This window comes from Mobula hypostoma, chromosome X1, assembly GCF_963921235.1.
Source record: "Mobula hypostoma chromosome X1, sMobHyp1.1, whole genome shotgun sequence".
Taxonomy (NCBI): domain Eukaryota; kingdom Metazoa; phylum Chordata; class Chondrichthyes; order Myliobatiformes; family Myliobatidae; genus Mobula; species Mobula hypostoma.
The window spans coordinates 59,754,337-59,769,362 of NC_086128.1; the positions used below are offsets into that span (position 1 = coordinate 59,754,337).

Below are 15,026 nucleotides of genomic sequence, written 5' to 3' on the forward strand. Positions count from 1 at the left end.
CCTCAAACACTCCTCGTATATTAACCCTTTCCTTTTGACTCAGTTCCCTACCTGTCCTCTTGGTGGTTATAATGTACATGGAAGTTTTGCCTGAATACATTAAAGGACTGTTGTGTCTAAAGTATGGTCTCTTTTATCATTAGGACACAAGTGCCAGATTGATAGAAGTCAAATTAAAGGAATACAGGAACCAGAGGTAATAAACCCAATTATATTCTGAATTATTTCTTAATACCTTATGTTTTTAAAATAAAAGTGATCACTACTTTATTCTCATTTACCATGATTTTCTTACAGTCGGCAGTATGGAATGAAAAAGCTTCTGGTCTTTGTTAATGCAAAGTCTTGTTGACTGAGATCTAAATTCATGTTAGCTTAGGAGATTTTGGAAATGCTATTTGTCCTCAAGGATGTCAGTGATGTTACATATTATTTCTCCCAAGAGAAGGGGTCCGTTTAGACCAGATGGCTTTCCTCTATGTTAATTTGTGATCTGCTGTAGGTTTTTTTAAAGCCTTAAGACCGTAAGACTTTGGTGCAGAATAGCCAATTCAGCCCATCAAATCTGCTCCACCATGGCTGTCATAAGGGCTGATTTATTATCAGGGGCTGCAGGCAAAAGTTTTGAAAAGCTTATTAGAACTTCTCAGATTAAAGACAGATAGATGGGAGACCATGATTGCCCATGTCATGCAATACAGCATATAATGATGATGATGATTGTCTCTCTCAATCCCATTCTTCTGCCATCTCCCCATAACTTTTGATACCCTTACTAATCAAGAACCTATCAAACTCCACTTTACATATACCCAATGACTTGGCTTTCACAGCCGTCTGTGATAACAAATTCCACAGATTCACCACCCTCTGGCTGAAGAAATTCCTCCTCATTGCTGTTCTAAGGTATTCTGAGGCTGTGCTCTGTGGTCCTAGTCTCCCCATTATAGGAAACATTCTCTCCATGTCCACTCTATCTAGGCCTTTTAACATTCGATAGGTTTCAATAAGATACCCCACCCCCTCATTCTTCTAAACTCCAGTGAGTACAGGCCCAGAGCATCAAATGCTCCTCATACTTTAACTCAAGGGTTCCCAACCTTGGGGTCCATGAACCCATGAGTTAGTGGTAGGATCCATGACATTAAAAAAGGTTGGGAACCCCTGTTTCAAACATTTCATTCCCAGAATATCTTACAGAATTATCAACACTGTGCAGACCATCAAAATGTATTTCTTTCAACATTTTGTCTTCTGAATTGAAATGCTCTTTTAAAAAAACAAAGATGCTGTGTACTTTGTCCAAATTCGACTTTTTTTTTGAAACGCGGTTGTTATCTGGTTGACATGTAGATGGTCATGAGAAATGAGTGACTCATTTCATGGAAAAATTTTGCTGTTTAAAAAAAGACATTCCAAGGGGGTGGAAATCATTATGAATATTTATCAAAACTTGGCAAACTTCCTTTGGTATGCAAACCTTATATAGGACTATATAAGGTCTAACAATGCAAGTGTTGATATTGCAGCTTGTTAGCAGTGCCAAAGCGTTAGAAGGAAATTATCTGAGTTTTTTCCAGGACTGCTTAAGCTGCTTAAATGAAGTTAGATGCTTCTGGTTTTGTGAGAGTGCATTGCCGAGTTGTTTTTCCTTTCCCCTCCCTCATCATCAAAAATTATGGATTCCATTTTGGGTATGAAATCACAAGCATTTAACAGCATTAAACTACCCAGACATGCTCTTCTTTTGTGGACCTGGGCACAAAATGTTGACAAAACTTTGCTTGCAATCTTTGGGAATGATCCAGCGTTCTCTGAAATTCAGACAAGTCCATTTATAGCACAGTGGGGCAGTTATGGAGACACTGCCTTCTCACCAGAGACTTGAGTTCAGTACTGACCTTAAGTGCTGCATGGATGCAGTTCTTCCCTCTGATGCCATGGGTTTCTTCCAGTTGCTCTGCTTTCCTCCCACTTCCAGAAAGTGTGTTGGTTGGCACATTAATTGACCCTTGTAAATGTCCCTATTAGAGAAAGATTCAAAATAAAAAGATAAAGATAACACGTGCAAAATGCTGCAGCAACTCAGCAAGCCAAGCGGCATCTATGATCATGAATCAACAGTCAACAGTCAACGTTTCAGGGTGGGATCCTTCATCAGGACTAGAAAGGAAGGGACCAGAGTAAAAAGGTGGAGGAGGGGAAACGGAGGATAGCTGGAAGGTGATAGGTGAAGCCAGGCGGTAAATAAAGATAAAGGGCTAGAGAGAAAGGAATCTGATTGGAGAGGAGAGTGGACCATAAGAGAAAGGGAAGGAGGAGGGGTCCCAGGGGGAGGTGACTGGCAGGTGAGAAGAGATAAGAGGCCAGAGTAGGGAATAGAAAAAATGGAGAGAGAGAGAGGGAAAAAAATTACTGGAGGGAGATGGAATATAAGATGTTGCTCCTCCACCCTGAGGGTGGCCTCATCTTGGCTTAAGAGGAGGCCATGGACTGACACGTCAGAACGTGAATGAGAATCAGAATTAAAATGTTTTCCCATCAGGATCTTTTTTTGTCTTGGGAGGGGTGATTGGGTTTTGATGTTTTTGTTGCTGTTTGTGAGAATTGTTTTTTCATGTTGTGGAGGTTTGATTTTCGTATTGCCGTTTGAGTGATTTTTTTGTGCATGGTCATGGCGGGGTGGAGTTGATGTTTTTCTTTGAATAGGCTCTATAGTTTTCTTTGTTTCGTGGTTGTGTGGAGAAGACAAATCTCAGAGTTGTATACTGCATACCTTGATAATAAATATACCTTTGAACCTTTGGGAAGGTCCGCTTTTGGCAGATGGAATGGGTTAGCTTTATTTGTCATATGTACACTGTATATCGAAACATACAGTGAAATGAATCCTTTGTGTCATGGATTCATAGAGTACTACAGCACAAAAACTGGCCCGTGCCGAACGATTATTTTCTCTAGTCCCATTGACCTGACCCTGTTCGGGGGCGGGGTGCTAAGCAGGTGCTATACTTTGCCCAAGGCTGAGCCGCATGCTAGCGGGAGGAAGGAGTGCCTGACTCCTCCTTTGGTAGAGACGTATCTCCACCCTGCCATCCCAGTGGTGTAAATGGTGTTTTTTTTTGTAACTACCCTCATTTACACAATGTAATCACTTAACTGAAAGCAGTCAGATTTACAAAATCACTAGTTTGGTACTGTAATCACATTTATTTTGAATTTTTAATTTAATGTTTTCAAATAAAAAGAATAGTAAATAAAGAAAGAATATTAAAGAAAAAAACAAGAACTAAAAAAAACCTCAGTCCAAATTATTTACTGGATGTATTTGCTGACAGAAACCTGATTTTTTTTGATCATTGTTTATTTGAAATTTTTATTTTTTAAACTTCTTTTAATTAAAAAAAGATTATTAAATAAAAAGTTACCTTTTCTAAAAAAAACTTCTCAGTCCAATTCATTTATATTTGCTGACAGAAACCAGGTTTTTAATCATCACCTAGACTACTGCTTTAATATTGTATGAAAAAGTAAACTTCTGACTTAATCATTTTCAAGTTCAAGTTTAAGTTTAATTGTAACTCAACCAGGCCCATGTATACAGCTAAATGAAATAGCATTCCTGCAGGACTGAGGTGCAAATCACAGTACGTAGAGTCACAGATAGCACATACAGTCTCAAAATAATATTAACACAAGTTCCTGAATGGCCTGGCCTGAAAAATGATGGTACATTGTATGTTGACCTGGAGCCATGTTTCTGCAAGAACAAGCACGCCGCAGTTCCTCATCTTGTGCTGGGTCAGCTGCAGATGAAGGACATCCAGCTTGTCTCGCATTGAGTCAGCTACAGATACAGTGGCATGCAAGATTTTGTTACTGTGAATAGTTAAGTGAGTAGAAGATGAACTGATCTCCAAAAGTCATAAAGTTAAAGGTGAAACATTCTTTTCAACATTTTAAGCAAGATTGCTGTATTATTTTTGTTTTGTACAATTTTAGAGTGAAAAAACGGAAAGGAGCACCATGCAAAAGTATGGGCACCCCAAGAGATTTGAGCTCTCAGATAACTTTTACCAAGGTCTCAGACCTTAATTAGCTTGTTCGGGCTATGGCTTGTTCACAGTCATCGTTAGGAAAGGCCAGGTGATGCAAATTTCAAAGCTTTATAAATACCCTGACTCCTCAAACCTTGTCCCAACAATCAGCAGCCATGGGCTCCTCTAAGCAGCTGCCTAGCACTCTGAAAATTAAAATAAATGATGCCCACAAAGCAGGAGAAGGCTATAAGAAGATAGCAAAGCGTTTTCAGGTAGCTGTTTCCTCAGTTCGTAATGTAATTAAGAAATGGCAGTTAACAGGAATGGTGGAGGTCAAGTTGAGGTCTGGAAGACCAAGAAAACTTTCCAAGAGAACTGCTTGTAGGATTGCTAGAAAGGCAAATCAAAACCCCTGTTTGACTGCAAAAGACTCTCAGGAAGATTTAGCAGATTCTGGAGTGGTGGTGCGCTGTTCTACTGTGCAGCAACAACTGCACAAATATGACCTCCATGGAAAAATCATCAGAAGAAATCCTTTCCTGTGTCGTCACCACAAAATTCAGCATCAGAAGTTTGCAAAGGATCATCTGAACAAACCTCACACATCAAAGTTGCTGGTGAACGCAGCAGGCCAGGCAGCATCTCTAGGAAGAGGTACAGTCGACGTTTCGGGCCGAGACCCTTCGTCAGGACTGGGTCTCGGCCCGAAACGTCAACTGTACCTCTTCCTAGAGATGCTGCCTGGCCTGCTGCGTTCACCAGCAACTTTGATGTGTGTTGCTTGAATTTACAGCATCTGCAGAGTTCCTCGTGTCTGACCAAACCTGATGCATTTTGGAAACAAGTCCTCTGGACTGGTGAAGTTAAAATAGAACTTTTTGGCCACAATGAGCAAAGGTATGTTTGGAGAAAAAAGGGTGCAGAATTTCATGAAAAGAACACCTCTCCAACTGTTAAGCACGGGGGTGGGTTGATCATGCTTTGGGCTTGTGTTGCAGCCAGTGGCACAGGGAGCATTTCACTGGTAGAGGGAAGAATGAATTCAATTAAATACCAGCAAATTATGGAAGCAAACATCACACCGTCTGTTTAAAAAAAAAAGCTGAAGATGAACAGAGGCTGGCTTCTACAACAGGATAATGATCCTAAACACACTTCAAAATTCACAATGGACTACCTCAAGAGGCGCAAGCTGAAGGTTTTGCCATGGCCCTCACAGTTCCCTGACCTAAACATCATCAAAAATCTGTGGCTAGACCTCAAAAGAGCAGTGCATACAAGACGGCCCAGGAATCTCACTGAACTCGAAGCCTTTTGCAAGGAAGAATGGGCGAAAATCCCCCAAACAAGAATTGAAAGACTCTTAGCTGGCTACAGAAAGCATTTACAAGCTGTGATACTTGCCAAAGGGGGTGTTACTAAGTACTGACCATGCAGGGTGCCCAAACTTTTGCTTCGGGCCCTTTTCCTTTTTTGTTATTTTGAAACTCTAAAAGATGGAAATAAAAAAGTAATCTTGCTTAAATATTAAGTGTGTCATCTTTAACTTTATTCCTTTTGGAAATCTGGTCATCTTTTACTCACTTAGCTGTTCAAAAGTAACAGAAATTTTGACCGGGGTGCCCCAACGTTTGCATGCCACTGTAGGTGTGTTGGTGCAGCGGTCCCCAACCACCGGGCCGCAAACCATGTGCTACTGGGCCGCCAGGAAGCGATATGATTTGGCAATACGAGTCAGCTTCACCCTTCCTCATTCCCTGTCACACCCACTGTTGAACACCGCCACCCCTCCCCCCAGTCGGCCGGTCCGCAAGAATATTGTTAATATTAAACCGGTCCGTGGTGCAAAAATGGTTGGGGACCCCTGTGTTGGTGAACAGGATGGTGTAAATTAAGAAAACATAATTTTGGATAATCTCAGGCTTATAAAAAGAGTTGGCTAGCCAAGAAGAACATTACAAAGACTTGGAAGAGGATTGAATAGTGGGTGAACTGAGACAAGATCTGTGTAGGATACTGCCATGAAAACGAGCTGACTCAGTGATGGGCATGTATGATAAAACCATGTTTGGCTTCTTTTTTATCTGTTACAGCCCTGCAAATAATAAGTCCGATTCTTCTCCGAAAGGATCACGTCACCATGGCATCCGACGACCGCGATCTCCCAAACAAGATAATACAAACAAAGGTAAATCTCTTAACACCTTTTTGTATCACTGCTCAGCCACTGCAAAGGCTATGGGCTCCCTGGTTTGTCGAAGGTGCTTACTGTTGTTAATGGCCGAGGAGATATTTTCTGCCACTGCCTTCAGCAGCTGGTTATGATGCCAGCGGTAGTGTCCTTCTCCCAGGGCTTTTGGGAGCTGGTGAGGATGTGTTTCAGGGTCCCCCTACCAGTGCAGAGAGGACATGATGGTGCCTCGCTTTTGTATACTTCTTATTGTAATTTATAGCTTTTATTATTATGTATTGTAATGACTACTGCCGTAAGACAACACATTTCACAACATAAGCCAGTGTTATGAAACCTGATTTTGGTTTTTCACACCAGTCCATGATGTAACCAGGTAGTATAATCTCCACTCTGCATCTATAGAAGTTGTCAAAGGCTTACCAGTATGGTGCCGGCGATATATGATGACGTTTTGCGGGCAGCTCATAAAGCTACCAGAGATACTTTTACAATTTAGAGTAGGTCTGTATCTTTATCTTAAGGTCTGTAAGTGAGGAGATATGGTTCCAGTCACAAACAAGAGAAAATCTGCAGATGCTGGAAATCCAAGCAACACACACAAAATGCTGGAGGAACTCATGCCATCAGGTTGGAGGCTACCCAGATGGAATATAAGGTGTTGTTCCTCCAACCTGCGTGTGGCGTCATTGCGACAATAGAGGAGGCCATGGACTGACATTTCAGAATGGAATTGGGAAGTGGAATTACAATGGGTGGAACTGGGAGATCCCGCTTTTTCTGGTGGATGGGGCACAGGTGCTCGGCGAAGCGGTCTCCCAATCTACGTCAGGTCTCACCAATATACAGGAGGCCACACCTGGAGCACCGGACCAATAGATGTCCCTAACAGACTCACAGGTGAAGTATCGCCTCACCTGGAAGGACTGTTTGGGCCCTGAATGGTAGTGAGGGAGGAGGAGGAGGAGCAGGTGTGGCTCTTGTTCCGCTTGCAAGGATAAGTACCAGGAGGCAGATCAGTGGGGATGAATGGACAAGGGAGTCGCATAGGGAGTGATCCCTGTGGAAAGCAGAAGGTGAGGGGAGGGAAAGATGTGCTTGGTGGTGGGATCACGTTGGAGTTGGCAGAAGTTACAGAGAATTATGTGCTGGATGTGGAAGCTGATGGGACCCTATCCCTGGTGGGGTAGCGGCAGGATGGGGTGAGGGCAGACATGCACGAAGTGGAAGAGATGTTGATGGTGGAGGAAGGAAAGCCCCTTTCTTTGAAGAAGGAGGGCATCTCCCTAGTTCTGGAATGAAAAGTCTCATCCTGAGAACAGATGCAGTAGAGACGAAGGAATTGAGAGAAGGAGATGGCATTTTCACAAGTAACAGAGTGTAGTTCCAACCCGGAATTAATGAGTGAACCAGAGGGCAGTTTTGTTTCAAAAGGAATTGCACTTCCAAACAGATAGCAATGAGAAAGGTAAATTGGAAGAATGCTGTTGCAGTATAGTCTGCTCCTACATTAAGGCTTGGCAGCTGTTCTCCCAGACTTCCGGTACAGAGCACATAAAAAGTGAAAAATTGTTGCCCAAGAATACCTCTTACTTCTTGCAGCAGTTGGTAAAATTCCATCTTCAGTACAGTATGTTGTGTCCTGGTGCAATTCTACGTAGCTATCATATGGCTTGAAGCAGCATCCTCTCACAACATATGAAAACTACAGTGAACTGTCGGGTCAGCAGAAGAGGTCGCTGGCTGCAGTCTACCATCACTGCAGGACTTGTATGTGTCCAGAACAAAGAAACAGGCAGGAAAAATCATTGCGGACACTACACTCACTGCAAACTGCCTTTTCCAAAAGCTCCCTTACGGAAAGTGCTATAGGACTATTCAGACAAAATCATCATGCCATCTTAGAAGTTTCTACCCCCAGTTATTTAATCTGATCAACTATTTTATTTAAATCCCCCCCACACACTACTCTATTAACCACCCCCTCCCGTCACTGCACTGCACTATAAGCACTTTAAATCAGCTTTTATAATGCAGTTTACATTGTAAATACATGTCGATGTTCATGTCGAGTCACAGAAAAGTATATCACAAAATGGCCCTTTGGCCCATCTAGTCCATGCCAAACCATCAAAACTGCTTACTCCCATCGACCTGCACGGGGACCGTAGCCCACGACACCCCTACCATCCATGTACCTTTGTATTTCTGCACATTTTATTCCAACTTTTACATTTACTACTAGCTTTATTTTATATAGGTCTTTATTCTTTTTAATTGTTGAATGCTGTTGCTTTTTGTTGCATGTCGCACCCTGACCAACATACCAGAGCAAATTCCTAATACATGTGAATATACTGTATATGGTAAATAAAGTTTATCCTTGATCCTTAAATAAATTGTAAATATAGAAATCTTTAATTTACAATTACTTTAAGTAAAAGAAATGTATAACTGAGCTTGGGGGATGCATTTATTTGTTTGTCCTCTTTCGTTCTGGAAATTATTTAAAATGAATACATGTTGGCACTGGAGTGCTACTTGCCTGATTAAGGACTGGACACCAGTATGTCTATGTTAGAGGAGGGTGTGTTGGACATCAGGCAAATTGAAGACTAGATTAGTTATGCTCTTTCAATAATTTCCCCCATTAGTATTGGGATTAAAGATTAGAGGGCACAATACCATCAGAGTTATCCAGAGCTGGCAGTATGCTCTGTTTTATATCTAACTAGCAGTGTCAACACTCCCCTGAACTGCAAGGTGACTGCTTTCTGACCCCCACCATCCAGACCATGCTCTCTTCTCGCTCATGCTATCAGGCAGGAGGTACTGGAATCTTAGGTCCCATACCAGCAGGTTCAGGAACAGTTATTACCCCTCAACCATTATGCTCCTGAAACAGAGGGGATCATTTCAATCACCACTACTCTGAACTGATTCAACGACCCACAGACTCACTTTCAAGGACTCTACAATACATGTTCTCAATATTATTTTTTTTATTTGCACAGTTTGTGTTCTTTTGCACATTGTTTGTTTGTCAGTCTTTGGTTTCTAACTGCATCACTGTCTGGTATGCACTGCACAGGATTGAAATAAACTACAAAAAATTTAAACATATTCAGCGCCAAAATGGGCAAGAGCCTCCCCGGCATCCAGGACATATTCAAGGAGCGAGGCCTCGAAAAGGTGGCATCCTTCATTAAGGGGCCCCATCACCCAGGACATGCCCTGGTCTCATTTCTACCATCAGGGAGGAGGTACAGGAGCCTGAAGACACACACTCAATGATTCAGGAACAGCTTCGTCCCTTCTGCCATACGATTTCTGAATGGACATGGAACCCATGAACACTACATCACTATTTTCTCTTTTCTCTTTTTGCATAACTTATTTATTTTAACTTTTAATATATATACTTCTTATACACTTCTTACTGTACTTTACAGTTTTCATTATTATGTATTGCAATGTACTGCTGTCGCTTAACAACAAATTTCACGACATATGCCAGTGATATTCAACCTGATTCTTATTCTGATTCTCATTTGCCTGTATATGTATAGTTCTTCGTTAATTCTATTGTATTTCTTTACTTTCTTTAAATGCCTGCAAGAAAATGAATCCTAAGGTAGTATATGGTATCATATACATACATGATAATATACTTACTTTGAACTTCAAACTTTTGAACTTTGAATGTATCCTGCAGATAGGTAGCAAAGGTGCCTAGTCCTTTTTTTTATGTTCCAAAACCCCGTGTTCTGACTTCTCAGGCTGGTGGCATGTCTTGCACCTGTGGCTTCCTAACATGTGGAATGTGTCATGAAGTTCCTACGTGGTGCCCAGTGGGCACACCGTACATCTGAAGGGTCTTGCCGTGCCTCTGTTTAGTAGTTTAGACATGCCCTCTTTGTGTGACTGCTATTTCAGGAGGTGGTAATGCAGCCTGAAAACCTATAGTCAATGTTTTAAAAACAGCTTCTTCTCCTCCATCTCATCAGATTTCTGAGTGGCCTACAAATTCATAAACACTGCCTCATTATTTATCTTTTGCACGTTTTATTTAGTTTGTAACATAATTTTTATGTCTCGTATTGTATTACTGCTGCAAAGGAACAGTTTTATGACATTAGGTCAATTATTTTAAACCTAATTCTGATGCTAAGTAGAAGCTAGATCAGCAACTCTTACCCTCACTGCACCAAGAACAACACCAAGAGGTTCAATTGTCTGAACAACAACTGAACCTCTTGACCATGTCTACATACTTTTATACATTGAGTTGCTGCCACATGATTGGCTGATTAGATATTTGCATTAATGAGTAGGTGAACAGGAGTCCCTAATGAATGGTGACTGAGTGTACATAATCAAGGACTGACAAACAACCAATGTGCAAAAGAAGACAAATTATGCAAATAAAAAGTAAATAATAGCGAGAATTTGAGTTGTAGAGTCCTTGAAAGTGAGTCTGTAGGTTGTGGAATCAGTTCAACCAGGAACCAAGAACTTCAGCTCACCAAGAAAATCATTTGCCTCATTGACTTTTATGTCAGTTCCAGTTGAGAAATTCAGTCAGTCTTACTCCTTTGCTCTTTCCCCACAGTCCTGCAAATTGTTTTCTTCAGAATATTTTAAAGTAGATGCATGAATTCCTATCCTTCAAGAGCCCCTGCTTCACAGATTCAACTTTTCAAACTTACTGCGGTTGAGTGAGCTTCCTGAGTCAACAATTCATATTCTAATCAGAGAAACAATCTCCATTGCAGAATTCAATACAGTCTGTTCCTTTTCACCCAGATTATGTTGTCAGTGCTCATAATGCAGTGCAAAATTATTAACCTTTGCCGTAGAATAAAGAATGTTGAACTGATTCCACAACCTACAGACTCACTTTCAAGGACTCTGAAACGCAAATTTTCACTATTATTTACTTTTTATTTGCATAACTTGTCATCTTTTCCACATTGGTTGTTTGTCAGTCCTTGAATATGTACACTCAGTGGCCACTTTACTGTATTAGGAACTCCTGTTCACCTGCTCATTAATGCAAATATCTAATCAGCCAATCATGTGGCAGCAACTCAATGCGTAAAGCATGCAGACATGGTCAAGAGGCTCAGTTGTTGTTCAGACCAAACATCAGAATGGGGAAGAAATATGATCTACGTGACTTTGACTGTGGAATGATTGTTGGTGCCAGACAGGATGGTTTAACTGCTGATCTCCTGGGATTTTCATGCACAATAGTCTCTAGAGTTTACAGAGAATGGTGTGAAAAGCAAAAAAGAAACAAATATGGCAGTTCTGTGCATGAAAATGTCTTGTAATGTGAGAAGCCAGAGGAGAATGGCCAGACTGGTTCAAGCTGACAGGAAGGTGACAGTAACTCAAATAACCACATGTTACAACAGTGACATGCAGAAGAACATCTCTGAATGCACAACACGTCAAACCTTGACTACAGCTGAAGATCACGAACATACATTTAGTGGCCACTGTATTAGGTCCAGGTGGTACTTCATAAAGTGGTCACTGAGTGTATAGCTTTTCATAATTTTTATTGTATTTCTTTATTTTCTGGTAAAAGCCTGCAAGAAAATGAATCCCAAGGTAGTATATGATGACATATGTGTACTTTGCTGATAATTTACTTTGACTCAGTTTTGCTGAAAATAGCAATCAGAAGAAATGTTTTCATCGCGTTTGTAATGTTCTGAATACATGGTGATAAGAAGATATCATATTTTTTCAGAATGCCATCCCTGCCCCGGCACTCCTTCTCTGTCATCTGTCCCATACCCCTCCCATGGCGCTCCACCCTCCCCATTCCCAACATCCTTTGTTCCTGCCAGATTTATAAACTCGTTCTCCACTCAACATTGACAAATACAATACTGTGCAAAGGTATTAGGTACCCTAGCTATTTATATATACCTAAGACCTTTGCACAGTGCTGTAGTTCCAGGTGACTCAATCTCCCTTCATAGGCTAACCCCCTCATTTCTGGAATCAAACTGGTGAACCTCCTCAGTACTGCCTCTAAATCCAGTATACCTTTTCTCAAGTGAGGAGACCAGAACTGCACATAATACTGCAGGTGCAGCCTCACTAGTATTCTGTAGTTACAGTATAACTTTATTTCTTTAAATTCAAAACCTCTAGCAGTAAAAACCATCTTTTCATTTGCCTTCTTGATAGCACCTTGTACCTGCAAAACAATCTTTTACGATTTATAATGGAGTCCTTCACCTTAGTAACTAATCCCATCAAATCAGGAGATCTGACTGACTGAAGGATGATAACTTATTGGGTTATTCGATCTGCTGTTTATCACGAGGTGTTTAGAAATTCAGAGGGATTTCTGGAATATAACATTGTTGAAAATATATTTTTAAAAGCAATTCAACCATGAAATAATTGCAAAGAAAAGGAGTACTTTGTTATCCTGTGCAGATAATAACTGAGCTACCCCATAAAAAATATGAAAATAGTATAAGTAGGAGGGACGACTTCCAGGTCACCAAGAGAATGGCAGCGTAGGAAAAGGTCTCTCGACAAAAAAGAACGTAAACTGCCCCAAAGTCGAAATTAGACAAATATTTAGTATTATATAACTATATCAATAAAAGGGGCAAGGATGGAATCTAAGTACAAGAATAAAAAGTCCACTCAGAAGGCTGATAAATATAAAAAGACACAGCAAGACGAGGGGCCTAGCTCCCCCACGGCTAACCAGGACGGAGATAATACTTTATACTTCATTGTCGCCAAACAATTGATTCTAGAACGTACAATCATCACGGCAATATTTGATTCTGCACTTCCCGCTCCCTGGATTACAAATCGATAGTAAATATTAAAAATTAAGATTATAAATCATAAATAGAAAAGGGAAAGTAAGGTAGTGCAAAAAAGAAACCGAGAGGCAGGTCCGGATATTTGGAGGGTACGGCCCAGATCCGGGTCAGGATCCGTTCAGCAGTCTTATCACAGTTGGAAAGAAGCTGTTCCCAAATCTGGCTGTACGAGTCTTCAAGCTCCTGAGCCTTCTCCCGGAGGGAAGAGGGATAATGTGGAAGAATCGGTGAATCTGACTTTGATTCTTAGAGAGATTCATGATTTCCGACAAGATATCAACAAACAGCTGGAAGATATTAAAGGAGAAATAAGAAAAACTAATCTGAGGTTAGATGAAGCCGAAGCAGGGATTGTAGGGACTGAGGAGAGGCTGCAAAACGCAGAGGAAGTGATTGAAATGCTGCAGCTACGACAGCAGCTCCAGTGGAAGCTAATAGACCAAGAAGGGAAAATGTGAGGATCTACGGAGTTCCCGAAGGAACTGAAGGTAAACCCAGATTCGTGATTCCCCTCGTGGAGAAGCTGCTTAGAGAGAACCGGATGGACGATTTGCAAAAGACCTACAGATAGAAAGGGCCCACCGCGCGTTAGCACCACAGCCCACGGCAGGTGCCCAGTCCAGATCGATTCTAGTCAGATTTCTCAGTTACAGAACGAAGGAAGAGGTGCTTAAACGGGCATGGCAAAAGAAAGGCTTTATGTGGAACAACTGTAAAATCAGTTTAGACCACGATTACGCACCGGGGATTCTTGCCAGACGGAAGGAATACGCGGAAACACGGAGGGTCCTGAAGGAAAACAACATCAGATTTCAGACCTTCTATGCAGCTCGGCTAAGAGTCTTTTATGATGAAGGGACAAAAACCTGTGCTACAGTGGAAGAGGCAACGTCCGACCTGGCGGACCGGGGACTACCCATAAAAGTTGTCACCCAACTGGAGTCGTTACTGGAGAAGATTCGGCGGTGGTCATGGCAGCCAGTGCGGCGAGGATGCTCCACTCGAACCAGAGTGTCAAACTATAAGGAAAAGCCTCCAGTATTCAGACGTGAACGTACAGAGAGTGTAGAATAATGGAGAAATGTCTGAAAAGAGTAAATTGTACTTAAAGGTAAAATGAAAGCTGGTAATTGAAAATAATCTAGATGGAATAACTTGAATGATAGCAATATGGTCGAGACATAAAAAGCAGAGAACTCTCTATGATTATTCACACTGCGGAGGACCCTCTAACAAAGACTGGAGATAGGGGTTATCCCTCTGAACTGAGGCAGGTCAGTGCTCAGGCCTCACTGTTGGAAGTCAGGGAAAATTTTCAAATGTTCTGTGTTCAAAAATGCCTGGGGTTTGGTTTTATGTTCTGGTTTACTGTTGAGAAGGGATTGCTTACTGTTGGTTCAGAAAAGGAGAGTGTTTTTTTTCTATAAGCTAAAAATGCAAATTGAACTGGTAAAAATAATTTCCTATAATGTGAATAAGGTTTTGAATCCAATTAAGAGAAATAAGATTATGTCTAAATTGAAAAAAGAGAGGGCACAAATAGCTTTCCTTCAGGAAACGCACATGAGCCAATCCGAACATGCAAAATTAAAAAGTATGGGCTTTAAGCATGTATTTTATTCATCATATAAATTGGGCCACAAAAGAGGAGTAGCTACTTTAATATCAAGTCCTCTTAATTATGAACATATTTCAGAGACTAAAGACAAGGATGGACGATTTGTAAAAATTACAGGAAGAATAGAAGGTACTGAAATAACATTGTTGAATGTTTATGCTCCACCAGGTTCTGAATGGTCACTCTATAGAAAATAATATAAATAATGGCTGGGTTTTGCATTTTTTTCTTGGTAAATTGTATACACTATTAGAATCAGAATCAGGTTTAATATCACTCGCATAAGTTGCAGAATTTGTTGTTCTGTGGTA

The 15,026-nt window shown here is 41.0% G+C and overlaps 1 protein-coding gene across 5 annotated transcripts in view; it reads left to right on the forward strand.

The window, feature by feature from the left end:
* The window catches only part of LOC134340331 (rho GTPase-activating protein 23-like), a 490,201-nt gene that overhangs the window by 427,855 nt on the left and 47,320 nt on the right, over nt 1-15,026 (forward strand). For all 5 annotated transcript variants that reach the window (XM_063037438.1, XM_063037439.1, XM_063037437.1 and 2 more), the window contains 2 exons: nt 144-196; nt 6,134-6,228. In XM_063037438.1, the coding sequence (XP_062893508.1) occupies nt 144-196; nt 6,134-6,228 (148 nt within the window). The remainder of the gene's footprint in view (nt 1-143; nt 197-6,133; nt 6,229-15,026) is intronic.